The sequence below is a fragment of the Aspergillus karnatakaensis genome (genome assembly GCF_047715665.1).
Source record: "Aspergillus karnatakaensis strain CBS 102800 unplaced genomic scaffold BJY04scaffold_6, whole genome shotgun sequence".
NCBI classification, from domain to species: domain Eukaryota; kingdom Fungi; phylum Ascomycota; class Eurotiomycetes; order Eurotiales; family Aspergillaceae; genus Aspergillus; species Aspergillus karnatakaensis.
The window spans coordinates 471,540-496,565 of NW_027395718.1; the positions used below are offsets into that span (position 1 = coordinate 471,540).

Here is a 25,026-nt window from a genome sequence, read left to right on the forward strand (position 1 = left end):
TCCCGCTGTTGTCGCTCATACTATCTCTGACGTCAACCTGACGCGCCCGCAATGCACCCCCAGCAAGGGTGGCACTGTGGCAGAGATTCCGACCACAACCGGGTCTTTCTTTTGGAGTATTCCCTGAGAAGAAAATCATGGAAGTGGAGCGATTGCACGGTCTCGCCTCTGTTCGCAGGATTTCATGACGACAGGAGTTGCTTGACTCGAAGCTCAAATTGATACAAAAGCCGACACCTCCTGTATCTAGTCTCCGCAATCGACTTGGAACATCTACCTAGAATCACATTCACATTTTCTGTTCACTATGTTAGAACACGTTGTTCAGCTCAAGTGCGGTGTCAAGGTGAGCTTCTTTTCCTACGAATTAACTTCACTACCTCAATTGCTGATTGTGTGTTAGCACGATCCATGGGGAAAGGTTGGGAAGGATTCTCTTGCCGGACAGCTATGGTCGCAGACGCCTGGCTCATCGGCAGTTAAGGATGGCGAGCATTACTCCGAGGTAGGCCGTGAGTTGGGGGAGCGTCGATGTGTCGTCGTGGCTTATACTAATTGCTATAGATGTGGATGGGCACATACCCTACCGTTCCGTCACGACTCCTCTGTACAGGAGAAACGCTTGAGCACTATCTGAAGAGAAACCCAGAGCTCCTCGGCAAGTCTGTCACGGCTCGATTTGGGCGCACTCTGCCTTTCTTGCCCAAGGTGAGTTTGAGTCGTCGAGTTTATATATATCTAGACTGGTGTTAATGATGAGGACAGGTTCTGTCATTCGACAAGGCTCTCCCACTCCAAGTCCATCCCGACAAGCGCCTTGCAGAACAGCTTAACCTCAAGGACCCTGATAGCTTTGGCGATGCCAACCATAAGCCTGAGATCGCGGTGGCGTTGTCGGAGTTTGAGCTTTTTGCCGGCTTCAAGCCGCTCAAGGATATTGAGGCGTTAGTGAAGCTCCAACCGCTGGAACAATTTGTACCTCCTCATACCAACTTTGACGACGAGCTGCTCCGTGAGATCTGCAAGAATCTGTTGAAACTCGAGCCCGGTGTGGTTTCCGAGACGGTCAAGCAACTGATCGCCCTCCCAGCAGCCGCATTTGGACATCAAGAGAACGTGCCTGGACTGCTTGAACGACTGAGCAAGCAGTACTCGGAGTCGGATAACGGTACGCTGGTCGCCGTTCTGCTGATGAACTATATGGTTCTCCAGCCCGGCGAAGCTGTCTGTGTCCCTGCTGATAGTATCCACGCGTATTTGAACGGTGATATCCTCGAATGTATGGCACGGTCGGACAACGTGCTAGCAACGGGCTTCTGCCCACGCGCCGACAGGAATAGCATTGACCTATTTGCAAAAGCACTATCATTCAAACCGCACAACCACGGTGAAGCATCACTAGGGAGCAAGAGCACCGACAAGAGCGAGAATGGCAAGACAGTCGAGTACGCGCCTCCGTTCTCCGAATTCAATGTCCTGGCGACAAGACTTGAGGCCGGCGAGGAGGAGAGACACAAGCCGATCCGAGGACCAAGCATACTGGTTGTGACCAAGGGCAGCGGAGAGCTGGTGGTCGTTGGAGAGAAGAAGATTGATCTCCACGAGGGAGCGGTCTTTTTCATCGCAGATGGCGTGCCTCTTGAGTTCCTTACACAGACGGGGGTTGAGGTGTACAGGCCATACGCCGAGTGACCTTCCAACACTCATTGCCAACAGATGTAACTACTAGCAACGAAGTTTACGGATATAGTATCGACCATTAGCAAGCAAAGTATCATATAAATTGCACTAAAACCCAAATCTCGCAACCTTCGCAAAACCAACAGCGCCAAAACAATTGACAGCTAATTTACTCCAACTCCAACCTATTTTACCTATTTTAAGCCCCTGTCCTGCACGAGCCATTCCTTCGTCCACTTAGCGCCCTCGTTCCCCTCCCCAAGCTGCAAAGCTCGCAATCCAGGCGCTTGCTCTCCCTAGCGCGGAATCGCTAAGAAGCAACGACAGCCAATGGATTACACTGTCAAGCCCAAAAAAAGCAACGACCATGCGACTTAGCTCTCGAATCGGCCCCTATTTTTGGGCATTTAGCTTCGTTTCAGATTTTAAACTCGGCGATTAAAATAGGTGTCTCCAATTGATTGATCTCCATGCTTGAGAGCTAGCCAGCCATGGCGGGTAGCTAAGTCGATGAAGGGTCTTCATAAGGCGGGGATGCGGCAGTTGGGACTTTTCTGATACTTACTGTCCAGCAGGAGAGCCGCTTCACTGCTGGGGTCTGTCTGTGGTCTGGTCTTGGTCTCCTCTACTTGTCTCTCTCGATACCTACTCCCTGCTCTACCTATGTCCTCTGGCTATATTGTTCGACATGTTGATCCCCTTCCTCCTCGCGCGCCAGATATCGGGCTACATCCCTCCTGAGAACCCAGACCAACCCGACGACCAGGACTCCAGCAAGAACAAGACAACGCAGATCATCATCGGTACTGTGGTGGGTGGTGTTGCTGCCATTGCCAGTGCGTCTCTCGCCTTCTATTCCCCGTTCTATACCTCACAAGGTATAATATAGTCCTTGGCGCCTACTAACACTATTTCGCTACAACAGTCACAGCAGCAATAATCTTCTTCTTCGTCAAGAAGCGCAAATGGGACCGCATCCGAAAATGCGAGGAACGGCTGATTGACTACCAGCTCGCGACGGGGTACTCCTCGAAACAGCAATCCCGGTCTGTTACCCCGGAGGATTACGCGAATATGATGGCTTCTCCACCGGCGACGTCTACGACTACCACAACTATGTATCCATACCCGCCGGGTAATATTCGACCGTCGGTGGATGGTCATAAACCGGGGTCTAGGGCGAGAGGGATGTCGGCGCCTGCTTCGACGACTTTGGCTATGTCGACTTCAACACCTGGTACTGGTACTATGACACAGGGTCAGGGTCAGGGGCAAGGACAGGGACCGAGTCCCGAGGCGCCACCACCGGCATACCAGACCTTGCATCCGAGATATGATCCGTCGAGGTACTCGCAGATCAGCACGAGGTTTTCGTCATCGTTCGAGTTTCCACGGTCGAGTTCGAGTACTGTCACCGGGAGTGGAAGTGGAAGTGGAAGTAGAAATACAATTACAAGAGGGCTGTCGATCTCGGGTTTTCTGCATGGTCACAATGGGTCAAATTCGCAGACTCAAACCCATGCTCATAGCTTGAGTGTACCCCAGCCCGAGCTTTCGGCATGGTATCAGCAGCAGCAGCAGCAGCAAGTACAATACCCGCAGTATCAGCCTGCGCCGGCGGCGTCTGGGCCTGGCAGGAACTTTCCGCTATCATCGTCGAGGACGACGTCGACAACCACTACGACCACATCACAATCGGGCAATACTTCTTCGAGGGGATCACGATCTGATTCGGATCCAACAGCCGAAGGCCGAAGAGGACCTCGTCGGCCACGACCTGTGCTGACCCGGCTTATCACGAATCTTTGACGAACCAGGGGACTATATCACCCTGTCTGCTTAGAGAACGATGCTGAGACCAACACTACTCTGGGAAGGCCGTCTGAGAGAAGCGATCTATATTTCTTTAAGCGTATTGGCGTCTGGAGCATGGGCTTATAGGTGTTTGGCGTTTTGTTTCCCGTACTATATCCCAAAGGCTTTTCTTTCAATGGTAGGGGTACATATGTGACCCTTGCAATATCCTTCTCTTCTCTTCTTCATCTGAAAATAGGGTATGAGATTAGGGATTAATGATAATGAATTCGATTCTGAACCCTCTCTGTCTCTCAGTGAGCACATTAGGGTGTTAACCGTACAGCCCTGGAGTCAGCAGGAAACACACAACACTCACTCATCTTTCACCTTCTTTCCTCTCCACCACTTCTCCTCTTCAACAACACCTCACCCCTCTGTCCACTGAACCTCATCTACTGAATCTCGTTTCGTCAACCGGGATAAGCTGATCTATAGACTTATCCCGGTTGACGGTCCCCATCTAGGCCCTTCGTTCACCATCACTTATTGGAGCTTTATCGACCCCGTCCATGATACCATTCAAATTCATCGGGACCGCTCTATTGAGCCTTACCAAAACCCTGAGCCTTACTGTCCGCAGTAGTTCACTACCCAACCAAGCTTTTCCCTCAGGCATCGATCGCTTGAGCCTTGCCTGATGAGTTCATTGTCCCTTCCTTCCTGTCGGCATAGTTTGCCACAGCCCAACCCTTCTACCAGCATCGTTCGATGTTTCTTCGGATGATTGGTTAGCGAGTAGTCTCTCAGGGGACTGTCTTGCTGCAGAGCTTTGTTTCTTTTTCGTGGTCATCTCTGTTGGGAGGACTGCAGCCTGCACCATCATCCTTTGCTTCACTTTTTGTCAACCCTTATTTTAGGGCTGGCACTCTCCTTTCCTTTTTCCCTCTAGCATTGTTCGCAAGAGCCATGCTTGTTTCTTCCAATGATTTAGTTGCGGGCGGTCTCCTAGGGAACTGTTTTGCTGCGAATCTTTGTTTACTTTTGTCGTTCCCTCTGAGCGAGGGCTGCAACTCCATCCATCTTTTGCTTTCCCCTTTCATCTAGCATTGCTCGTAAGAGCCTTGCTTGTCTCTTCCGATGACTTGGGAGCGAGTGGTCTTTTAGGAGATTACTTTGCTGCGAATATTCGAAGGGGTTTTTTTTTGTGATCCTCTTCGAACAAGCCCAGCGGCGACGGGCGTATCAAAATCTTTTCAAAGCTTTAGCCTGTGTTACCTCTTTTTTGTGGGACACCAAAAGGGCTTCCAATTTGTTTCCCTTTCCTGTGCCTGGGTCTCTTGAAGATACGGGCTCCTCGGATTGAGCTTCTCTTTTTATTCATTTGGTCCCACACAAGCTTCTGTCTCTTCTCCTAGGCCTTAAGTAGCACTGAGTCGAGATACCTACTTTCTCTTACATCGGCGTTCGTAAGGCACGCCACCTTTGCTTTTTCATCGCCATCGCGAAATGGACGTCACCACAGTTTGCCGCACCGGCGTACGACTAGGTTCAACACAAGCACCTCCTTCTTTTCCTGGGCCTTCAGTGGCACTGGGTCGAGATAGATTTGAGCGCTGTTCTCGCTTACTCGGGAATCCATAGAGACATGAGGAACGAGCCCAACGGTACGACCGCTACTCCTCATTGTAGCCAGCCGACCGGGCTATTGCAAGAGTAAGTTCCCCCGCCATTTACGGACGTGCAACGCTAACAGAAAAAGATATTGGGATCTCTGGGTGAGATACTGATGCCGCTACGGTCTATTGAACTCGACGTTACGGTTGGTCCTCGGGCATGTTCCGCAGACTCGGAAGCACGCAGTTAAGTTTGACACTGAGGTTCTAGTAACCAAGCTTAGAATCCGAGAGCGTGCGAGTCAGCAGTCGGAAACACTTCCAATGCATTGCACGATGGGTAGAATTGTTCCATCTATACTGATCACGGACACAATCCTCACTCGAGGATGATGGTCGTCTTGATGGGTTATACAATGATGCCCGGAACAGCTCGCATTGGTGTTATTCTCATAGCTCATGGTCAGTCACACTTTTATCCCTCCTCACGCTTGAACTTCTGCTAACAGTATCATTCGTAGGTCCGAAGTACCACGATGACACTACCAAGCATCCAGCCAACAGGAGAGTTTTGAGCTCTATTTTTCCAAGCTCCATCTCCGTCTTCGTCCTCGCTCTGAAATCATGGAGCCAGTCGGGCATTTCTGTCACAATCTCGTACAAGTATATCTGCAGCTTCTTGAGCTTGCGAGTATTCACAACGAACAAATCTCGACGAATCTCTGACTTTCGATGAGCGATGTCCACGTTGAGCTGAGACAACCGATACCGACAGTCCTCTGCTCGAGCCGCTTGCTACACTCTGGAAGTGAAGCATCAATGGGCAATGCAACGACTGGGTGCTAAATACCACTTCACCACGAGGACAAAACACTTGGTGAGCGGAAGAGTCACGGAGTTCTTGCTATAAGTCCTGTTGTGAACAACGCGTCTGGCTTTAGAGTATGAAAGGCAACACAAGACAGCGTGCAGCAATCGACCAGAGCCGCCCCCCGAGAATAGCAGGACTATCTTACTGGGGCACAGAGCGGAGCGAAGGAAATCCAATTGTGCAATGTATGTAAGTAGAAGCTTAGCCGGTCTACAGTTCTCATTACATAGTACTCAATGGAATCCCATAACCGCTCATAGTTTGTTTCTAGGCCACCTCTCTATATCTCTATATCTATGTCTATATACATATTCCATCATAGGCCCTCTGGACCATAAATGCATATCACAACGTCTCCCCAACATCCCCCACCAACCTCCCCATCACCTCGCTATCCAAATAAAGCGCAACATCAATCCCCCCATCCTCAACCCCCGTATCCATAACCTGCAAGCACCCATCCATCTTCGGCATAACAGCATGCACATACCTCGCCTTCCCGCTCTTCCCCTTCTCCCCACCCACAAAATCCACATCATAAATCCTCAGCCGCAACCAAGAAGTCACAAGCGTATGCTGGCTCCCCAAAAACCCCTGCCAGAGCCGTTGCGGCGAGACCTCATGCGCAGCATCATGTAGCATCGCACCAATTTTCCCCGGCGTAAACTGCTGCATCGTCTGCCTGATTTGCAATGCCGTGCGACCAATACTAGACGTGCAGGCCGAAGAACCAGGTTGCCGGATATGCGTCAAGAAAAGCGGCGAGCCGATGAAGGCCTCCGGGAGGGGCGGCGAGACCCGTTGCCGGGCGCCGAGGGTGATATTCATATAGACGTCCTCAGGGGAGGTGCCGTGGCCGCGGGCTCGATTGATGAGGGCCCAGAGGTGGGCTAGGAGGGCGTCTAATCGTGATATTCCCGGGCAGCCGCCCTCGGCGACAGCTTCCTGCTTCAGCTGGGCAATTCTCGAGGCGGGAAAATGCAGCTGCGTGTAGCTTACGGGCCGGGAGAAATCCCAGGTCAGCCAAGGGGGTTCGGTAGATGGGGAGATTTGAGATGAGCGGAGGTCCTCCGGTGGAGGCTTTGAGCTCTCTGTTGTTGGGATTAGGAATGGAGAGTATCCTGGTGCGTCGGTTTTCCACCAGTCGAAGCGGTGGAGGGGGAGTTGGCGGGCTTCGTCTGCTAATTTTGGATCTGCGGTAGGGCCGTCGATGTCTCCCGCTGCGTGAGCATCTAATAGGGAAGGATCGAAAACGGGAGATTCAGCAAAAGATGAGGCGCCATCGCCATCGCCATTGCCATTGCCATTAACAATCGTCGCACCGAATGCGTTCCGGCAGTTTTCAGCCCAGAGGTGAATGAAGACCATTAACGCCTGTGCATCGGCTAATGGATGCGCGACCTTGATGCCGATTCCGTACCCCCCATCACTGAAGAGACTGACCTGCACCTGCACCGCCGGATAGCCGTCGAGTTCTTCTAGCTGATTCAAAGGCAACGGCGTATCCGACAAGAACAGTTTCTGATCAAAGTCATCTCCCACCCAGATGCCAGATCCTGACGCTCGCTCATCGGCCGAAGGGGCGAGTGATTCTATAGATAGCGATTCGTGTCTTACGACAACCCATTCGACTCCTGGATCTGTGTCCTTGCCATATGTGAGCATTGGTCTGTTGAAGCGCTCTGTGTGAGACCCATTTGGCCGAACGGGAGCCCAGTGGAGCTGGCCGGCCCATTGGGGGAAGAAATTGAGGGTGTCCTCGATAGATGACTGGAGATTCCCGAGGAGCTCGGCCTCATTAATATGCTCTCGAGGACTATCGAAGAGCCATATCGCACCTGTCGGGGTGAAGCGGGCAACAGTTGCATCGAGGATGGATAGTGTGGTGGAGACTGGTGTCGTCGGCCGACGGGAGGGGTAGACGCGGACTTTCGCCATATGTGAGAATGTCGATTCTTCTCTTCTCAGATGTAGGACTTATCGTTGCATCTTATGGGGATGGGCCTGGAGGACTATATAGTATATAGCTCTGGCCTTTTAGATCACGTGGAACCTTCGTATATTTCTCAAAGTAATCTGCGGGCTGTGTTCACGGTCTACTCATTATGAGTCATGCGCGCTCGTATCGAAACGAGTGCTATTGCTAGGTCAAAACCCACGACGCTGAATCATTGGGGTCTGCAAGCAGCTAGCGTTCGTTATCTCATGGAGTATCATAGATCCACATCATGTTTTCACAAAGATAGGTAGCAAATCGAGTCATGGTTAAGGCGAAGGCGGGCGCTTGAAATGCGGAAGGACGCCCCAATGCAACGGTCGATGCGGTCAGCGGGGAGGCGGAAACTTCGTACGAATAATGAGCTACAACAGTCTAAGATAGATTAGAGGTTGAGTTTAGGAAAGCTCATTTTACCTCTTGGGAAGCTAGCGGGGACGACTTCGGGAGTATAGCTCTGATGAAAAGGACATGAATATCACGGAAATGATGAATGCATCATTTGAGACGTTGAAGAAACAAAATTGTTAAACAAACGAAATCAGTCAACTTCCCCATCTATGCCCTCCAAGTAATCTCAACAACAGCAAGAACCGACCCTTCAGGCTGGTGCACCTTCGCCAACTCGAACCGCTCATCCACACTCCTCAATAGCGCGCTGAGATCATCAACCGTTCGTTCTCGACCGTTCTGGAAGCCCAGCATGTACATGTCTGAGTCTCTAATGTTTATAGTCCTCGTCCATCAGCATCTGCCCTGACACCTCCTCCCAGAAAGAGCTGGAATATCTCACCTCCTTCTCCTCTCCTCCAGATAATGCCGCTCATGCCACCCAGGCACAACCCTCTCATTCAAAACAACCTTGCATCCCTTCCTCATCGCGGGAATAAGCGCCCTTAGTATTATCCCCGCATACTTATCGCTCCAGTCGTGCAGGATAAATCTCAAGAGATAGACGTCCGCGCCGTGAACGGGCTGCTCGGTGAAGAAATCATGGACTTGGAACCGCACACGGTCTTGAAGACCTCTCTCTCCACTTTCTGTCTTGACCTCTGTATCTGAAGCAAGCGTTGCTTTGCCTCGTTCAACGACACTCTCGGTATCCTGCACAATGAACGTTGCATTTGGTGCATACCCTGCCAAAACACGCGAAACGTGTCCGAGCCCACCACCTATATCAACGACCGTGAATTTGGAGATTGGGTCACCGTTAGGCCAAGGAAATGCAGATACTAGATGCTGTGCAGCAAATCCCGGTTGTTGGGACCGGTATTGCATCGCGTGTGCAAAGCGTTTCTCTTTTGTTGGGTCGGAGCCCATGGCTTCGAAAGCTGATTTTACGGTGTTGTTTGCGATTGACCAGCCCTGCTTTTCATGAGCTTTTGTCTATCTGTTAGGGGAGGAGAAATAGAATGGGAGGCGGGGGGTGCGGGTAAGTGGTCAGTCTCTTACGCATTGATCAGGTTCTTGTGAATCCGGGTACTGGCTTAGGGCTTGGGCGATCTAGAATCAAAGCCATATTTAGTTATATAAGCTTCCGGAGCCCGAGGACTCCTCGCTTTCCTTTTGTGTCGAGGATGTTACTGTAAGGGCAATAGAGAGCTAAGCTAACCTTCAATGTAGCCGGCAGCGTCTCCTCAGCAGCCATGGCAACCCACTCGCGCAGCTTGTCATTCTCAGCTAACAGTCTCGATGCAGGTGTATGTACGAAGTAATCCTTCCTTTCCTCGTAGAAGACATGGTATGTTGCGCTGTGCGCGAGGAGCCGTCGCACAAGGGACTCATCTAGCCCTAGGTCCTGCGCTAGATCTTGGACCGAGGAGCCGTGAGGAGGAAAGTGGGATGCGATCCCGAGGCGGATGAGGGGGTGGATGCTGGCTGTGGGGAGTTTCTAATTGGTTTTTTTATAGTCGTTGTTAGCTCGGTGTAGTGTGGTGAGTGGTTGCGGATGATGTTGGGACTAAGGCTTACCAATTCATGGGTGAGATGATGGACTGGGTCTGTGAGCAGGGCACTGAGCTCGTCAACTGTCTGTGCTAATTGTTTATAGATCTGGCTTGCTTTTGATGGTGGTGCGTCGCTTCTTAGCGGGGTGGGAAGGCCGTGTTGGAAGGTTGGCTCCGGGTGGTCGGTCTCATTTAGCTCATTCGCAAGTGAGGTTGCTAGGTCGGCTATTTGTAGAGCACGTTGCTTGAGGGTTAGTTTATCCATGAGACCTTGTCATCAAGGATGTGTCTAGACAGGGAGTTGAAGAAAAGAAAGATTGCTCATACAATCCGTGACTGAGCGGGGTGAAGGAGATACAAGGTCTTCAGTCAGCAAGGGAGGGATGGGTGTGTGCATGCAGATATGTTAGAAACGTAAGGTAAGTTCATTTTATCTGGACGCAACCAAGTACCAATTGATGCAGAACAGCGGATTCTGCTAGAACAAAGCTTGACCTTCCCACTTGTCGAATCCTGTCGGTAAAGAGTACTTGTTCCAGCAGAGTAGACCTCGCCAGTTCAAGTCAACAGAAGGGAGCAGCTGGAGACGCTAGCTCCAGTCAAGGTATATCTTTGATATCAATGCAAGAAATATGCTGCCACGGTACGTTGAATTGACGATTTTGATAAGAAGTACGCGTTTAGTTTTGCATCCTCATAGCATGCTCCTCGACTCCTAGGTATAGTTTCGACTAAACCCCTGCTATGGCAGATGGTTCCTGACATACATATGCCAGCCATCTGACCACAGCCCATCTAAAGTAACTGAATAGCTTCGGGTCCTCAAATATGCACCTCGAGATAACTGGGCTGAAGGCGCAGGTGGGGATTACTGATAGACTGGCGGGTATGGCGCCTGGAAACCCACAGGCGAAACTGAACCAGCAAGAACGAGAGACATCACGAGAGCAGATGTTTCAGTACTGTCTACGCGATAAAGGTGCGAGACAGACCATTGTCTGACACGGAATTCGGACCGATGCAGCAATACTGCTGTAAATCCTGGTCTCTAATCATCTGGGGCTGAGGTTGGTGACCTGGATGGGGAGAAGAAAACGTGGAACCATGCTCCTGAGTGTAAGTAAGCAGAGATCGCGCTGTGTCGGGTCTTGAAACTAATGTCATAGCTGCTGCAGAAGCTCAAGATTCGAGCCTGGACGACGAGGAGTTTCTTAATCAACGAGTCTGTTATACTACGAACAAAGCCATGAGGTTTGGGGCGTAAGCTGACTGCGTACTCCGTACAGAGTAGGTTAGTGGGTACGCTATCAGGCCATCTGCATCAGAGATTAATCTGCTGCAACAGCAGCCAAGCTCGACGGGCCGACTCTTGCAATGCTTGTCAATACTCTGGATGCGTCGGTCGGTAGCTTCTGTCCGAGTGAAGTCTTTGTTGTCCTGGTGCCAGATGAATGACGGTGAGAGCCTAGAGGATTTTCAGAGGATCAATAAGAGCAGCGGAAATTGGGTGGCATGACAAATTCAACGGAGAATATTAATGACAGTTGCATTTGCGGGCGCTAAGAGAGCAGTTCTGTTTGGCCCCCAAATTGCAATGTCGACGATCATCCGGGTGCTTGTTCATTCTCCTCTTGGCTTGGTGTTGGTTCGGAGCTTTTTTCTCCTCCTCTCCTGCTCCAGACCTCCAGACCTCCGTTCAGACCCTGGTCTTTCCCTCCATGTCATCCCACAGGTTGCATCGAGATTCTTGTTTTGTGACGAGAGCTGCTGCTTCACCTCTCCAACCCCGGTTCAGCATACGTGGAAGCGCCGTGCCAAGATGACCGTCGGCCTACCTGCAGCTGCCCACCAGCTTTTCCCTTCATGCTTGCCGTTCTCTTCAAGCAACTTGACTGCGCCGCATCTTCCAACAACCCCTCTTCTCGTCTGAACTCGACCCCAAGAGTCAACTTAGACGAGACACGGAGTCTTATCCTGCCCTACACCCCTGGGTCTCCTTCCCAATCCGGTTCAAGGACCTCTCTTGCCGTCGCTGTGGCGCCTGCAACCCGCTAAGATGCTCCAAACGATCGTTTTGTTCCGGCTGATCTCCAGTGGCGAATGCGATGTTGTTGTCTGCAATTCCAAATCGCTGCCGGCGAGGGCACACAAAGAGGGGGGGTGAACCATTCTGTCGGGTCCGATACACGTCTTTCTCGTTCCGCTATTGTCCCTAGGATGTCCGGCCTTCTGCCTGTTGAAGCTGTCATCGTGGAGATCTTGATGCGCGGCGGCCATCGACACCCCTAGACGTGGCTCTTCTCGCTTTGCTTGCGGCTACCTCTGGATTATGCTTTGATAGAAGCTCATCCCATGCAGCTTGTCGGTTGACCGGCACCTCTCTTTGCGCTCCGGGTCAGTGTTGTGACTTTCGACCCTACACACGGGGGCCGTCAACAATCGAGGCTGGTTGTACATAACTGCATGGCGGATGTGCATGTGGCCCCATTGCCCCTGTCTTTACCTGGGATGCGCGTCCCTTTTTACTCATCATAAGCTCATTCTCAACGTGCTCCGGCGCCCTCATGTTGACCGAGTCCTCGTCTTTTCACCACATGAAGAACCCGCTGAAAATAATGACGGCCATTGTGCAGAAGCTCCGGAGGAAGCGCAAGCTGTCCTCGGAACTTGACTCGCGATGGGGCGACATGGCCATCTCCAGCCCGAACGAAGGTTCCTGGAGCCAGTACGATGCTTCCTCTGTTAGAGGCAGCCCGGTATCCGATCGCTCATCCGAGAACGGTCACAGCAATGACTGGAAACCTAGCGCGGGAGAGTCCTCTGCGCCATTCACACTCTCCGTCAAACGCAACGAGAGTCGAAAAGCGACTGGCGATTCTTTCAATATGCCTACGGGCTACTACGACTCTAAAGTACGACGTCATTCAAAGTCAACCACTCGTTCTTCAAAAGCACAGCCTGTGCAACCACAGCCTATAACTTTACCGAAAGCCTGGGAGGACAAAAAGCATGGCGATAGTTCAGCAGATGAGGCTGAAGACAACGTGTCGGCCCTGGGATCTCCACAAGCGCGACGAGGAACAGAGGAGCCCAACCCTCGTGGGTCGAAGTCACCGCCGCTATCAGTAACTTCACGCATGCGACGTTTCAGCGGGCAAAGTACAGCTACAGATCCGATATTTTCGGTGCCAGGGACGGCGAGCTCCCACCGAACCAGTTTCAGTTCGGAAGACCCTCGACTCGCACGACAGACGCCGCATCACGAGAAGAAGCCTCCCCAACTTGCCAAGGTCAGTGACGGGGAACCAGATACCGCGCAGGAACTGGTTCCTTCGTACGACGACCTGTATGGATGATGGAACATGGTTCTTGTTTGCTTTGGTTTCGACACTATGGATACGTAATCTGAATTATGACCCTCCTGAGCTGACACGCGACTGCTTGAGTCATTTGCCTTTCTTTTTTTTTTTTCTTTTTCTCTGGCCAGCGCGATAACCTGCATAGTGGTGTTTTGCTTTATCGGGTGGCTATTTGTTTGTACTTTGGCTTGGTCATACAAGACGAGAATCCAGTCCTATAGTTTTCCAGCTAGTCTATTCTAGGATAATCCTCCCTTTCCCGTGAGGAAGATTTTCTTCAATCCTGTGCAGTGTGGTCATCAAGGGACGGTTGGATTCTTGCACTGCCTTCCAATCGTTCCCGTTGCAGTTGGGAAATGTCAAATCCTTCGGCTCACAGGGACAGCGAGTTCTCCAATCCGACTGCTTGCACCATCACAGACTACTGCGCGAGGGGAACCTTGCAGTCCGCCAATGGCAGCGACAGGACAGCGTAAAGCACCATGAGGGGTGATTGCAGCTCCGCCCGGCAGCGAATGACAACTCTTAGCGTTGCTGCACCCTCCGTCACATCACAATCCCCGCCCAACGCCCCCAAAATCCCCCATCACGCCGTCACACTCTCGCTTCGCTTCTCGTCTCGCCCCTGTCGATGTCTTGATTAGCTGCTGGCTGGATTTCCGGCCCGGTGAGGGGCGCGCTAGCGTCCAAGCAGCTCTTGTTTCTTCCCCAATGTTCGTCCGTGATCGAGCGACGGGCCCTTGACCGACTGGGTCTCGATTGAGCTTCTCTTTTGATCGATCGCACCATCCGGGCTTTTATCAGTTCCCTCTCTGCCTTTGCCAGGGTATCCCGGACCCTTCGAGTTCGAGTTCGAGATGCCTGACGGGCGCTGACCGTGCGACTCGAGTCTCACCTCTTAAGAACAGGCTTCGTCTTTCTTACAACTATCATACTCTACGCTCGTCGTGCTCTTCACTCGCTTAATCCTGGACAAAGGGTCGGTTCGATGCCAGAGGGGTCTACTTTCGCTCGCCGTTCGGCTTCTCTGGTTTCGTGCTGCTAGTCTTTGACAGCTGAAGATGGTTTCCTCGGCTTTTTGCCTAGGATCTGCGTCAAAATGCGCAGTATTACTTCTTCTTCTTGGGCAGGCATTCGCTTTGCGAACGACGCCGGGTTCGCCGTGTGAGAATACATGCAGCCCGTCTAACGATACACTGCCGTCGGAGATAGTATGTCTGGACGCCGAGTACAACTCGACAGATGTGGGGAGGAAGTTTCAGAATTGCGTCGAGTGTCAGCTCCAAAGTACCTTTTCAGATGACTTTGGACAGACAGATGTTGAATGGGGTCTCTGTACGTCTCGTTAATGATCGAACGGGAATGAGCTGACCTGCCACCAGACAACCTTCGATTCGCCTTTTCATCATGTTCCTATGGCTTCCCTGAATCTGTGTCCAACATCTCCAGCTCGTGCACAGTCGCATGCGAGGACCTCGAACCAGCGCTCGAATACGACCTGCGAACGCCCAATGGTCAAAACTTCGACACCTGGTGCGGGACGACCTCGTTCGCTGACAACGAGGTCAACGACTGCGGGAGATGCTACAACCTTACAGGCAATGAGCCAAACAGCCAGGTGTATATGGCAAACTGTACGTCGTCAGTACCGTTCTGTTTTCTCATACTCACCCATCCAGTTATCGAGTCCCTCCGCTACAACTGCCACTTCGAGACCCCCACCGAAGAGATCTTCCCCATTGCCCCCAGCCGCATCTTTTCCACCGAACAGCTCCCCTCCTCGACAGCAGACCTCATCTCCCCTTCGTCCTCCGGTAGCGATGACAACCTCGCTCTCATAATCGCGATGCCAATCCTCGGCTTCGTCATATTCCTCTGCCTTCTCGCGCTCGGCTGCTTCTTCTTCATCCGCTCCCGCCGCAAGAAAGCCCGCCGGCTGCGGCAGCCAGGTCACCTGCACGCCCGCTGGAACGACACCAGCATCAGCACTCCGCAATGGGCGATGGAAAGCACATACCCCGCGCAGGCGCAGGGCATGTATAGTCCGGCTATCTACTCCCCACAGGCCGTGTATTCACCGCAGCCTGAGTACGCGCCAGGCTTTGGCTTTGGCTTTGTTGATAATGATGGGCGAGGATCAGAGATTGGGTACTCAAAGGTCGTGGAGCCGGTGATTGCATCCCCGTCAACCGTGTACTCGCCTGAGGAGAAGGTGCCGCCGCCGATTCAGACTTATTTCCCGCCGCCTCCGCCGCCGATGCCGATGCAGGGGAACGGAAAGATGAAGGCGCCGGAGTAGTCTGAAAGATTATCTTGTTGCCGTTTTGCGTTGGACGCTGTCTGAAAGCTTTGTTGGTTGGGCATGAGTACCCTGGATTTGATGTGGTTGCGTGTCATCGAGCATCGATTTCATCTCTCCTTCTAATCACCATCACCATACCGCACCCTATGCCATATGACCGGAATATGCCCTGCCTGTTGAGCCATTGTGAATAGATACCCCTCGAATACTAATTAGATAATACACGTACCGTCTGAAAGCACGAAGATCTCCTTTCTGGTAAAAGGAAGGCATAAGAAGTTAGCAGGAGAAAGTCGAGGAGAATGTGGGTTGCGGAGCAGCTATATATTCCCCAAGGCTCTCTACGCGCCGGCTCGTTTCAGACTACTGCACCCCCACCACCAAGTCAGTAGGATATTTATAGAATCAGAGCCGTGTCTGTCTAATTTTATCTCAATATGAGTGAGATAGGGACATAACAGCTTAGTTGTCTATCGCATGCGCTCTTGATTGCTGACCGGGCGAGCTCCTTGACCTTGAATGCGGAGTCGGCTCCCACTGTCGCGACCTAAGCTTCACTCCGCCGAGACCTCGATCTCCTTTCTCCCACCCTCAACGCAACCTCTCATCTCACCTTTCTCGTCAACAACACCCAATCCACAACCCCAACACTATTCCCAATCTATACGAGCAATCGAACCCCAATCCTAAACCCCAAAATGTCCACCCCAGCCCCCGACCAACTCAAAACCCTCGAACAATCCCGCCAACGCCTAATCCAACTAACCCACTCCCTGGGCTCCCTAATCACCAGCCTGAACAACTCCGACCCGTTGCCTTCATGGTCAGTGCTCTTTCTTCACCTCCCCAGTGCCCCAATCAACCGCGCTAGATAAGGTGGCGTACCTAACAATACTGTGATCAAATTCGTAGGCCCTCTCTGCAATCCCAAAGCAGCATTATCTCCTCGAACCTGCAATCCTTGTCCACGCACCTGTCTGAGAACCACGAGCTGCTGCGCAGTATATCCGCGTATCCGGCGCCGGAGTTCCCGACGAAGACGCACGGGACGACGCTGGAGCAGCTGCTGCGCACGAAGCTGGACCCGAGGGTTGAGGAGTGGGTTAGTCGCGGGGCGAAGGGGGATGTTCACTCGCTTTCGTCAGTTCAGGGGGCAGGGGCAGGGACAGGGATGAATGGGAATATGTTGGGACAGTCGGGTGGGGAACTGAGTGAGGGTGATCTTGCGGCGCTGTGGGAATGGGCGCCTGTTGAGGCGAATGCGGAGGCGAGGAGAAGGAATTGGGGAGGGAATTTCACGTTGGAGGAGCGGGAGAGGGGGATTCAGAGTGTTGTTGAGGGGCTGGGGTTGACGAGGGTGCTTGAGGATGATGAGGAGAGTGAGGAGGAGGAGGATGAGGATGAGATGGATGTTAGTGGAGGAAAAGGTGATGCTGTGGGTGGGACTGGGCAGGAGGTTGTTAAGCCAGTCGTGCCGTTGGATGAGATGCTACGATTTATGACTACGGGGTTGCTGCCGGCTGTGCGGTAGATGTGGGAGTGTGGAGGTTGGAAAGCGCAGATTTGTTTACTGGCAATCTATTCAATTTCCGACTGCAGGATTAAACGGTTATGCAAAGATTAAAGTACTGTAGAATGAAGGATGAAAGCGCGCTTAACCACGGCGACGGGTGGTGGGGGTTCGACCCGACGGCTTCGGTGATGGCGAGGCCGCTGCTTTCCTGGTGGCTGCTGGGGTCGCTGCGGGCTGGCGAAGACCTTGCTTCTGCTTGGGTTGCGCCTGTTGTTTCTCGGTCTTTGTGGGGCTGTTCCAGTAGTACAGCATCTGAGCGGCGAGGACGAGGTTCAGGGAGAAACCGGCGAGGAATCCGTACAGGATGAGCTTGTCGTCAACCTCTTGGAGGGTGGTGAAGATGCGGGACAGGGAGCCTGCGAGGTAGTTGAACACCTGGGTTTATTAGCACACGTTCCACAAAAACAAAAAGATGACAACGTACCGCGAAAGCGCTGAGCTGCCCGGTTCCTCCTTCTTGCCAGATGGTCAAGATCTGGGGCACCTTGCTGGCCACCGCTAGAGCACCTCCGCCTGCCTGAAGATATGCCATGGTTTGCGCATCAATGAGGCTAGTGTCAACCAGCAGAGTGTAGATGCTCGCTGCGACGACCGCAACAAAGGCAGCAGCAGCCGCCGACCGACCAGCATATGTCAAGACCAACACACCGACCAGAACATCCTGCGCAGCGATGAATGCGGACTCGCCGTAGGTGCTGAAGGGGAACTGATTGCGCACGCCGTAGGAAAGGGTGATGAGCAAGCTGGCGGTTTCGAGGGCGTAAGACACAAAGGACACGCCAGACGAGGATTGCGAGCGGACGAGCTTGAGGATCTGGGGAACCTTGACAATTCCACTGGCGCCGACGATCGCGATTCCAAGAGCCTTGGAGATGGCAAGCGACGTGCACTCGGGGTTCTCAGCGAGATCGAGGTTGACAAGCAGGGTGTTGTGGCAGCTTGATCCGATCAAGGACACGACGGCATCGTGGACAGGTTGAGGCACGGCCGAAACAACAGGGCGCAGATACGGCTGCAGGGGGTCGACGAGTGTTTTCTGAATCGCGTCCATGTTGGATACACTGTGGAGTATATACCTAGAAGAGCTGAAGAGTCGGAGGTGGAGGGCGGGGTGATGATGTCGTACGATTCTGTTTTGTCCGAATCGTGGTCCTTCCAAAAAGTTCCTGCGCGGTTGGTCTCTCTCGCTCCGCCGACTTTTCTCCCGGCCGCCGGCTTTGGCTTCATATGATCCTTCCAGCTCGATTGCTTGAACAGCTGATCCTGCGAGTTCGCTAGGCTGTGTTGCTGCCGCCATGATCCTCCGGTCCTCCTTGCGGAGGTTAGGAACGGCGAGAAATACACCTCGTTTATGTTTTCAATGCCTCAGCCATGATCCTGCGGTATCCCCCGCTGTCAACAGACTTTCGATCTCGCGGTTGCAGTCTAGCATTGCCGGGCAATCCCCCGCGTCGGCCGTGAACAAGACTTATTTCTCCTCAAATAAAGGCGACAGAAACCTAGCGCCGCAGCCTGCTCTGTTTACCTCGCTCTCTCCCGCCAATTCCCCAAAACAACCGAGCCATGAAGCCTCGACCAGCACACCTACAGAGCCTCAAGCGGAGGAACTACCTCATCGTCGGAGGAAACGTTTAAAGGAGGCAGCAACGCAAAATGCAGCTGAACCGGTCATTCCACCAGATGCCTCTGCGCAATTGTCCAACTTCTCCTCCACACTCCCTCAGACTTCCCTCCGCCGCAAGTTGGCCGCCTTTCTCGCCCTGACCAAGCCCCGTCTGTCTTTTTTGATTCTGCTCTCGACAACGTCCGCCTACGGAATGTATCCGATATCGTCGTTACTCGCTCTCGATCCATCTATGGCACCGCTGCCTACCCTCTCGACCTCCACCTTGACATTTCTCTACTTGACGGCCGGCACATTCCTCTCGAGTTGCAGCGCGAATACGCTAAACATGATCTTTGAGCCTAAATATGATGCATTGATGTCGAGAACGCGCAACCGACCGCTGGTCCGGGGTCTTGTTACCCGACGCGCTGCGGTATTCTTCGCCATTGCCACGGCCGCTGTAGGGCTTGGCCTGCTATACATCGGAACGAACCCCACCGTGACCGGATTGTCCGCGGCTAACATTGCCCTCTACGCCTTTGTGTACACCCCACTGAAACGGATACATGTAATCAATACCTGGGTGGGTGCTGTGGTGGGTGCTATTCCTCCGATGATGGGATGGATTGCGGCATCAGGGCAGACAGCAACTACTGGACACGACACATGGCGTGACATGCTTTTTGGCGAAGACAGTCTCGGTGGGTGGCTTCTTGGTGGTATACTCTTTGCCTGGCAGTTCCCTCATTTCAACGCTCTGTCCCACACTATCCGTGATGAATACAGGGCAGCAGGATACAGGATGCTTGCGTGGGTGAATCCCGCCCACAACGCTCGCGTTGCCCTGCGGTACTCGGTCCTCATGTTCCCGCTCTCAATCGGTCTCTGGTGGATTGGGGTCGTGGGCCACGGCTTCCTGGTCAGCAGCACAGTTGCAAACGGCTGGCTGGCGAAGGAAGCGTATGGATTCTGGAAGCACCAGGGCGCCAACGGCACTGCCCGAGGATTGTTTTGGGCTAGTATCTGGCAACTCCCTATCCTTCTTGTCGGTGGCCTTGTCACGAAGAAGGGCCTCTGGGACGGTGTGTGGAGAAATATCTTCGGCCAGCCGACCGAAGATGACGACGACGATTATGTATACTACGAAGAGGTCTCTGCAAAAGCTGGTGGGAGCTCAGGCGGATCGAGCCCAGTCGCATCATAGCTGGTAGTCTGGAGCGACAAAGCTTCGGACAGCCTTGATTCTCTTCTCAATCTTGTATTAACTGTTTCGGACGGATGGCGTTTGCACAGGAGGGCACGGATGTTTTGATCTTGATTAGATGTACATATACTTTGGCGAAATCTGAAGAGTTCTGCACACACCCAGGTACTTACTACATCCTGCGGACCGCGTCTGCCGATGAAAATAACTCGGAACCTTCGGATGGCATCAGCCTCGGCTTCTCTCGATGTTTATGACCTTCCAATTTGGTGCATACTATGAGCATCAAGTGCGAGCCGATCTCTCTTCACCTCCAACCGCGGAGAACCATCTCTACTTGGCTAGTCTCCCGCGATCACCCTGGAGCCGAGGATCGTACCATTGCAGGTCACCCGTAAGCAAGGAGCATAAAGCACAGCGGTCAACCCTCGGCGATGCCCTAACCCGCCAACTCACCAACAAAGCAACGTAAGCTCTCTGTTGCAGAGTATACAAACATACCTATAAAATGACATCTACCTACACACGTGCTGTCTGTCTCCCCTGCCGAGCCCTGAACAGCTAAGCGGAGAATGCCAAATCCGCCCTGCCAGTCTCCATAATCAAGATAGATCTGCACGCCCTAGGCAGTTGAACCCCGCTCCAGCGCCCCGTCTTTATCTGCATGGACTAATCATGGATTCTCATTGGGTGAGATCAATCTTATCCCCTGATGCGCTTCGAGAAACGTGCCAGAGCGAGTTAGTGCATGCCAGTGAAGGACAGAGGACTGCCGCCCGTGCAGAACGATATCGACGATCAGTGTCTTCTAAGCCTATGATTCGAGTGCTGGGGGGAACGTGCCAAGAATTGGTATCGCTTTCGTGATAGGAAGCGGTACATGCGATGTAACCTTGGGGTTTAGGGATGGGTTTCAGGATACAGCTGAGTCGGGGGTGGCCGATATAGGAGGGGAGGGAGGGTGATAGTATACATCTGAGAGGGATAAATAGATCGCTGCCGCGCTGCTTTGGATGTATTAAAGCTCAGGCAAGCAAAGCATCTATCTATCTATCCATCCCTCTATACCTCCCAAGCTCAGCTCTATACCGGCAAGATGTTCCAAGTCAAGGTACGCCCCCCGTTTCACCACCAAACTGCCCCCTACTAAAAGCCATCCAGACCCTCGTCACCCTCCTCCTCTCTGCCACAGCGGCCATCGCTGCCCCTGCCCTTGAAGCCCGCCAATCCTGCGCCTACACCTGCGGCAGCGTCTGCTACACCTCCTCCGCGGTCTCCGCCGCCGCCTCCGAGGGCTACGACTTCGTCTCTGCAGGCGACGATGTCAACAACTACCCGCACGTGTACAACAACTACGAGGGCTTCGACTTCCCTGTCTCGCCTACCTACTACGAGTTCCCGATCCTGAGCTCCGGACGCATCTACAGCGGTGGCTCACCCGGTGCTGATAGGGTTGTCTTCAACGAGAACGGACAGCTTGCTGGTGTCACTACGCATACCGGTGCTAGTGGAAACAACTTTGTTTCTTGCTAGATTGCTTTGTAATGAGGAATGAAATGACTTTTGTTGAGGGTTGTTTGGCTCGATGGGATGAAATGGATGGGATGGATGCGGTCCCTGGTGGACTTGACCTGACATGACCTACCGGTTTTGAGCTTGAGTATGCGGATTGCTTGTCGTTGTCCGCGGATAGATAGATGCTTGGAGCTTGAGCTCCAAGAGGAGCCATACTCATAGATTAATCAATCCACCCTCTGCACAACCCCACCCCCACCATCCTCCAACCTCGAAACCTGCGCACCCGTCGTCGCACCCTGCACCTGCACCTGCTGAGCACCATCAAGCTCAATCCCCTCATTATCCTCCTCCTCCCACCCCTCTCTCTCATCCTTGACCCTCCTCACAAACGCAACATCCAACACCAACGCAACCGCACTAATCGCAACCCCAAACCACAACGCCGCGCGAAAGCCCGCAATCCCATCCCCCGTCCTCGCCGCAACCTGCACCTCAACCGTCGACGCAAACCCCAACCCAAGCGAGTTCCCATACAGATTCAACGTCCCAATAATCGACCCCGCTATTCCCTGCTGATGCCGTCTCACCGTATTACTCGCAATGATCTGCCCAGCGGCATACACCAGATCCGGACAGAAGGAGAACAGCACAACAGACGGAAACACCTGCGCCCAGTAGCTCTGCCCCTCCTTAATCGTCGCCATCAGCACCGTCGAGACTAGGATCGTGCCTGTCCCCAGCGCTAGAATCCACTGCGCTGCTAGCCGGGGAATCAACCAAGCAGCAAGACAAGCCGCGCCAGTACCAAAGATCACGAATGGCGTCCACCCCACGGCGAACTGCAGGGTCGACCAGTGCCAGACGTCTTGCAGCCAGAAGATCTGGTACCAGATGACTGTGCCGACGGTCATGTAGTTTAGGAGGATGACGAGGACGAGGACGGCGAAGGAGGGCGCGGCGAAGATCGAGGGCGGGATGATCGGGTGTGGGGTTTTGTGTTCCCAGATGATGAAGGCTGTTAGCAGAACTAGGGAGAGGATCAACAGGGCGATTTCGTAGGGGGTTGACCAGCCGACGCTGGGGGCTTGGCTGGTTTTACGTCAGTGGAGGAATATATGGCATGGTTGAGGGAGGGGAGAAAAGGGTTGGAGCTGAGGAGGATGAGGAAGAGGGAGACGCACTTCCAAACGAAGTTGAATAGGATCAAAGCAGTTGTCCCGAGCGCAGCACCAATCCAGTCGATCTTCTCGTTCTGTCTGAACCGCACCTCCTTCCCGCTGAGGAGCCACAGCGGGATGAACGTCGCAGCACCAAGACCAGCCCTAGATGAGATGTCTCGTTAGCTCCAGCTCTGAGATATCTCAATATCCCAACTGGCAATTCCACCCCACTTCATCTCTCACACATGCGGCAAGGAAACGAGAAGACATACACAAAAATAAAAAACCACCGCCAATGCCCCGCCTCCATAAACGCGCCCAGAAACAGCGCCGAGAAATACCCTCCCAGCGGGCCACTCGCGGCAAAGAACCCCAGACTCAGATTCCGTACTCGCCCCGGTGGATTCGTGATCGTGATCATGGCCACAGCACTAGGCATGATTGCGGCGCCGCCGATACCAGACAGCGCACGCATGGTCACGAAGGCGAAGAAGTTCTCGTGGCAGAATGCGCTGATGAATGTACACAGGACGAGCCACGTTCCGCCGGAGAGGAGCATTTTGCGGTGCCCGTAGACGTCGCCTAGGCGGCCGGACATGAGGACGAATGTGCCTTGGGTTAGGCTGGGGAATGTTAGAAGGAGGTAGAGAGGGGAAGGAGAAGGCATTACCCGTAGCTGGCAGCCATCCAGGTTGCGTATGTTGGTTTTGCGTTCATGGAGGCGTTGAATGTGCGGCCGCCGGCGACGCCGGCGAAGTTGACGATCATCTAGATCTCCATGTTAGCTAATACATCTCATACACAGGCAGGGGTAAGTTGAGGTACCTGGATGAGATTCGACAGGATAATCAAGATGGTTATGCTGAGCTGCCGGAAACGACTCTTTTCTGGGGCCGGGACTTGTTCGAAGACTTGAGGGGCTGCTTGCTCTGGTTCCGAGGGGGGCGTAGAAGTGCCCTGTACGTTAGCTTGGAGACCATGGCTTGTGTTGATATCTGCAAACTCCGAATTGCGAGGACTCGTTCTTGCGGGTGTAGCGAATGGATTGGCGGTGATTGCTGGCTCAGGTGATTTCAGCTGAGAGCTGAGCTCGTGGTGTAGGGTTGGGACGAATGCCATGGTTGGCCGTGGGATTGAATTGAATAGATTCTGGAGATGAAATAGAGGAGCACGTTGGGGGTATATAAGGGGTGCAATGACACCCGACTGACGGTGTGCTTACATATCAGATATAGTGGTCGGAGACATCAGCGGGGTGGAAACAAAGCCGTGATGTGTTGGCTCTCAAGTTACTCCAAGCCAAGAACTATAAGGAGCTTAATTCGGGTATCTTTCTCCGGTGGCGATGCTTGCTTGCTAGGGTTCCGATTTCCGTCTCGCGGAAAAGCGTTTAGCCAGAGGGCTGCAGCATTTTTATAGAACAAAGACTGTCAACTAGCTCGCAAGCACGATCCTCAGATACCACTACTGCATGCAAGAAATCTCGCACCATTCCTGTAGGAAGAAGCATGACGCACTAATAAATGTGCTGCGGGATATATAACGCTAGGAACCACTGACGAGACAGTCAGACCAGTCGATGTAAGCCTGACACTTCGTGATAGGCTATATGTGTGGGGAGGCAGGATTGATAGGCTATAGGCTCTTGCTATAGGCATGGCTTACGGCAAAGACAAGAAGCCGGTGCTTGGGATTCATTTAACCTAAAGAGGCATATTTACCCTGTGGAGCGGCAGTCCCTCCTGCCTCCAGCCTCCAGCTCCTCCAGGATCTGGAACCTCTTTCGCCAATCAAGAAACAAAAATCATAATCCTGTCCGGACTAGCCCTACCAAGCGGTCTTATCAGGGACTACAGTTCTCAACATCGTGAGTGATCACTAGTGGATACCTAACTGCAAGAGAAACCCATGCTCCTCAAACACTCCTCTAAGAGTCGGTGCTCTCTTCAACCTCGCTGGCTAGAGAAGCCGAGAGTCAGCACACTCCTCAAAAGCTAGGTACCATCTCAGCGCAGCTCAAGAGCAAGACAAAAGAGAACCAGTGGATATACCCCCAAGAAGGAACTGCCCCTAAGAACATCACCTCCGCCAGCAAGGCAAACAACCAGATATTGCTTGTAGCATCTCTCTTCGCAAGCGTCAGACGCTGCTTTGCTCGTGCGCTCGGGTAGGATCCGTCGCTCTTCTCATACCAGCAACGCTATTTGTGATGTCCGATGCGTCCAGGCTGGAAAGAGCCATTAATAAACCACAAAGACGGAAGGAAGCATGTTCAGAGGGGGGAGGAGCTATGTATCATCTTCCAAGTCAGAGAAGAAGATGCGACCACCCGGGCCGGCGTTGCTCCTTCCTCGTCAGGAACGAATCTAAACGAGGAAGGCACACCCTTATTATAGGAATA

The 25,026-nt window shown here is 52.9% G+C and overlaps 11 protein-coding genes across 11 annotated transcripts; 7 read left to right on the forward strand and 4 right to left on the reverse strand.

Annotated features, from left to right (window-relative positions):
* Positions 1-2,030, forward strand: BJY04DRAFT_136157 (RmlC-like cupin domain-containing protein). Its single transcript, XM_073708590.1, has 4 exons — positions 1-346; positions 404-505; positions 565-708; positions 766-2,030. The coding sequence occupies exons 1-4, from the start codon at positions 308-310 to the stop codon at positions 1,690-1,692; spliced, it is 1,212 nt and encodes a 403-aa protein (XP_073575397.1). The 5' UTR covers positions 1-307; the 3' UTR covers positions 1,693-2,030.
* A 338-nt stretch (positions 2,031-2,368) lies between these two features.
* BJY04DRAFT_214376 (uncharacterized protein) lies at positions 2,369-3,410 on the forward strand (the record flags this gene model as incomplete). Its single annotated transcript, XM_073715201.1, has 3 exons — positions 2,369-2,516; positions 2,606-3,118; positions 3,226-3,410. 3 exons carry the CDS (start codon positions 2,369-2,371, stop codon positions 3,408-3,410), a joined length of 846 nt encoding a protein of 281 aa, XP_073575398.1.
* A 2,896-nt stretch (positions 3,411-6,306) lies between these two features.
* Positions 6,307-7,929, reverse strand: BJY04DRAFT_231051 (transferase family protein; the record flags this gene model as incomplete). Its single annotated transcript, XM_073719429.1, has 1 exon — positions 6,307-7,929. The coding sequence occupies exon 1, from the start codon at positions 7,897-7,899 to the stop codon at positions 6,307-6,309; it is 1,593 nt and encodes a 530-aa protein (XP_073575399.1). The 5' UTR covers positions 7,900-7,929.
* A 362-nt stretch (positions 7,930-8,291) lies between these two features.
* Positions 8,292-10,344, reverse strand: BJY04DRAFT_136219 (S-adenosyl-L-methionine-dependent methyltransferase). The gene is made up of 5 exons (XM_073708591.1): positions 9,929-10,344; positions 9,570-9,848; positions 9,410-9,460; positions 8,751-9,322; positions 8,292-8,678 (listed from the first exon to the last, which is right to left on the reverse strand). Exons 1-5 carry the CDS (start codon positions 10,166-10,168, stop codon positions 8,516-8,518), a joined length of 1,305 nt encoding a protein of 434 aa, XP_073575400.1. The 5' UTR covers positions 10,169-10,344; the 3' UTR covers positions 8,292-8,515.
* Positions 10,345-12,212: 1,868 nt separating this feature from the next.
* Positions 12,213-13,557, forward strand: BJY04DRAFT_136309 (uncharacterized protein). The gene has a single exon (XM_073708592.1). The coding sequence runs from the start codon at positions 12,468-12,470 to the stop codon at positions 13,257-13,259; it is 792 nt and encodes a 263-aa protein (XP_073575401.1). The 5' UTR covers positions 12,213-12,467; the 3' UTR covers positions 13,260-13,557.
* A 242-nt stretch (positions 13,558-13,799) lies between these two features.
* On the forward strand, positions 13,800-15,840 carry BJY04DRAFT_180034 (uncharacterized protein). Its single transcript, XM_073709994.1, has 3 exons — positions 13,800-14,597; positions 14,645-14,896; positions 14,942-15,840. Exons 1-3 carry the CDS (start codon positions 14,324-14,326, stop codon positions 15,559-15,561), a joined length of 1,146 nt encoding a protein of 381 aa, XP_073575402.1. The 5' UTR covers positions 13,800-14,323; the 3' UTR covers positions 15,562-15,840.
* A 182-nt stretch (positions 15,841-16,022) lies between these two features.
* med8 (RNA polymerase II mediator complex subunit MED8) lies at positions 16,023-17,110 on the forward strand. Its single transcript, XM_073709995.1, has 2 exons — positions 16,023-16,387; positions 16,477-17,110. Exons 1-2 carry the CDS (start codon positions 16,263-16,265, stop codon positions 17,093-17,095), a joined length of 744 nt encoding a protein of 247 aa, XP_073575403.1. The 5' UTR covers positions 16,023-16,262; the 3' UTR covers positions 17,096-17,110.
* A 46-nt stretch (positions 17,111-17,156) lies between these two features.
* Positions 17,157-18,271, reverse strand: BJY04DRAFT_136315 (putative monosaccharide-P-dolichol utilization protein). Its single transcript, XM_073708593.1, has 2 exons — positions 17,562-18,271; positions 17,157-17,512 (listed from the first exon to the last, which is right to left on the reverse strand). Exons 1-2 carry the CDS (start codon positions 18,186-18,188, stop codon positions 17,219-17,221), a joined length of 921 nt encoding a protein of 306 aa, XP_073575404.1. The 5' UTR covers positions 18,189-18,271; the 3' UTR covers positions 17,157-17,218.
* Positions 18,272-18,432: 161 nt separating this feature from the next.
* cox10 (protoheme IX farnesyltransferase) lies at positions 18,433-19,947 on the forward strand (the record flags this gene model as incomplete). Its single annotated transcript, XM_073715202.1, has 1 exon — positions 18,433-19,947. One exon carries the CDS (start codon positions 18,433-18,435, stop codon positions 19,945-19,947), a length of 1,515 nt encoding a protein of 504 aa, XP_073575405.1.
* A 951-nt stretch (positions 19,948-20,898) lies between these two features.
* On the forward strand, positions 20,899-21,585 carry BJY04DRAFT_136344 (extracellular guanyl-specific ribonuclease RntA). The gene is made up of 2 exons (XM_073708595.1): positions 20,899-21,058; positions 21,109-21,585. Exons 1-2 carry the CDS (start codon positions 21,044-21,046, stop codon positions 21,478-21,480), a joined length of 387 nt encoding a protein of 128 aa, XP_073575406.1. The 5' UTR covers positions 20,899-21,043; the 3' UTR covers positions 21,481-21,585.
* Positions 21,585-23,897, reverse strand: BJY04DRAFT_136328 (major facilitator superfamily domain-containing protein). Its single transcript, XM_073708594.1, has 5 exons — positions 23,451-23,897; positions 23,296-23,393; positions 22,898-23,248; positions 22,647-22,787; positions 21,585-22,554 (listed from the first exon to the last, which is right to left on the reverse strand). The coding sequence occupies exons 1-5, from the start codon at positions 23,742-23,744 to the stop codon at positions 21,690-21,692; spliced, it is 1,749 nt and encodes a 582-aa protein (XP_073575407.1). The 5' UTR covers positions 23,745-23,897; the 3' UTR covers positions 21,585-21,689.
* Between the last annotated feature and the right edge of the window lie 1,129 nt (positions 23,898-25,026).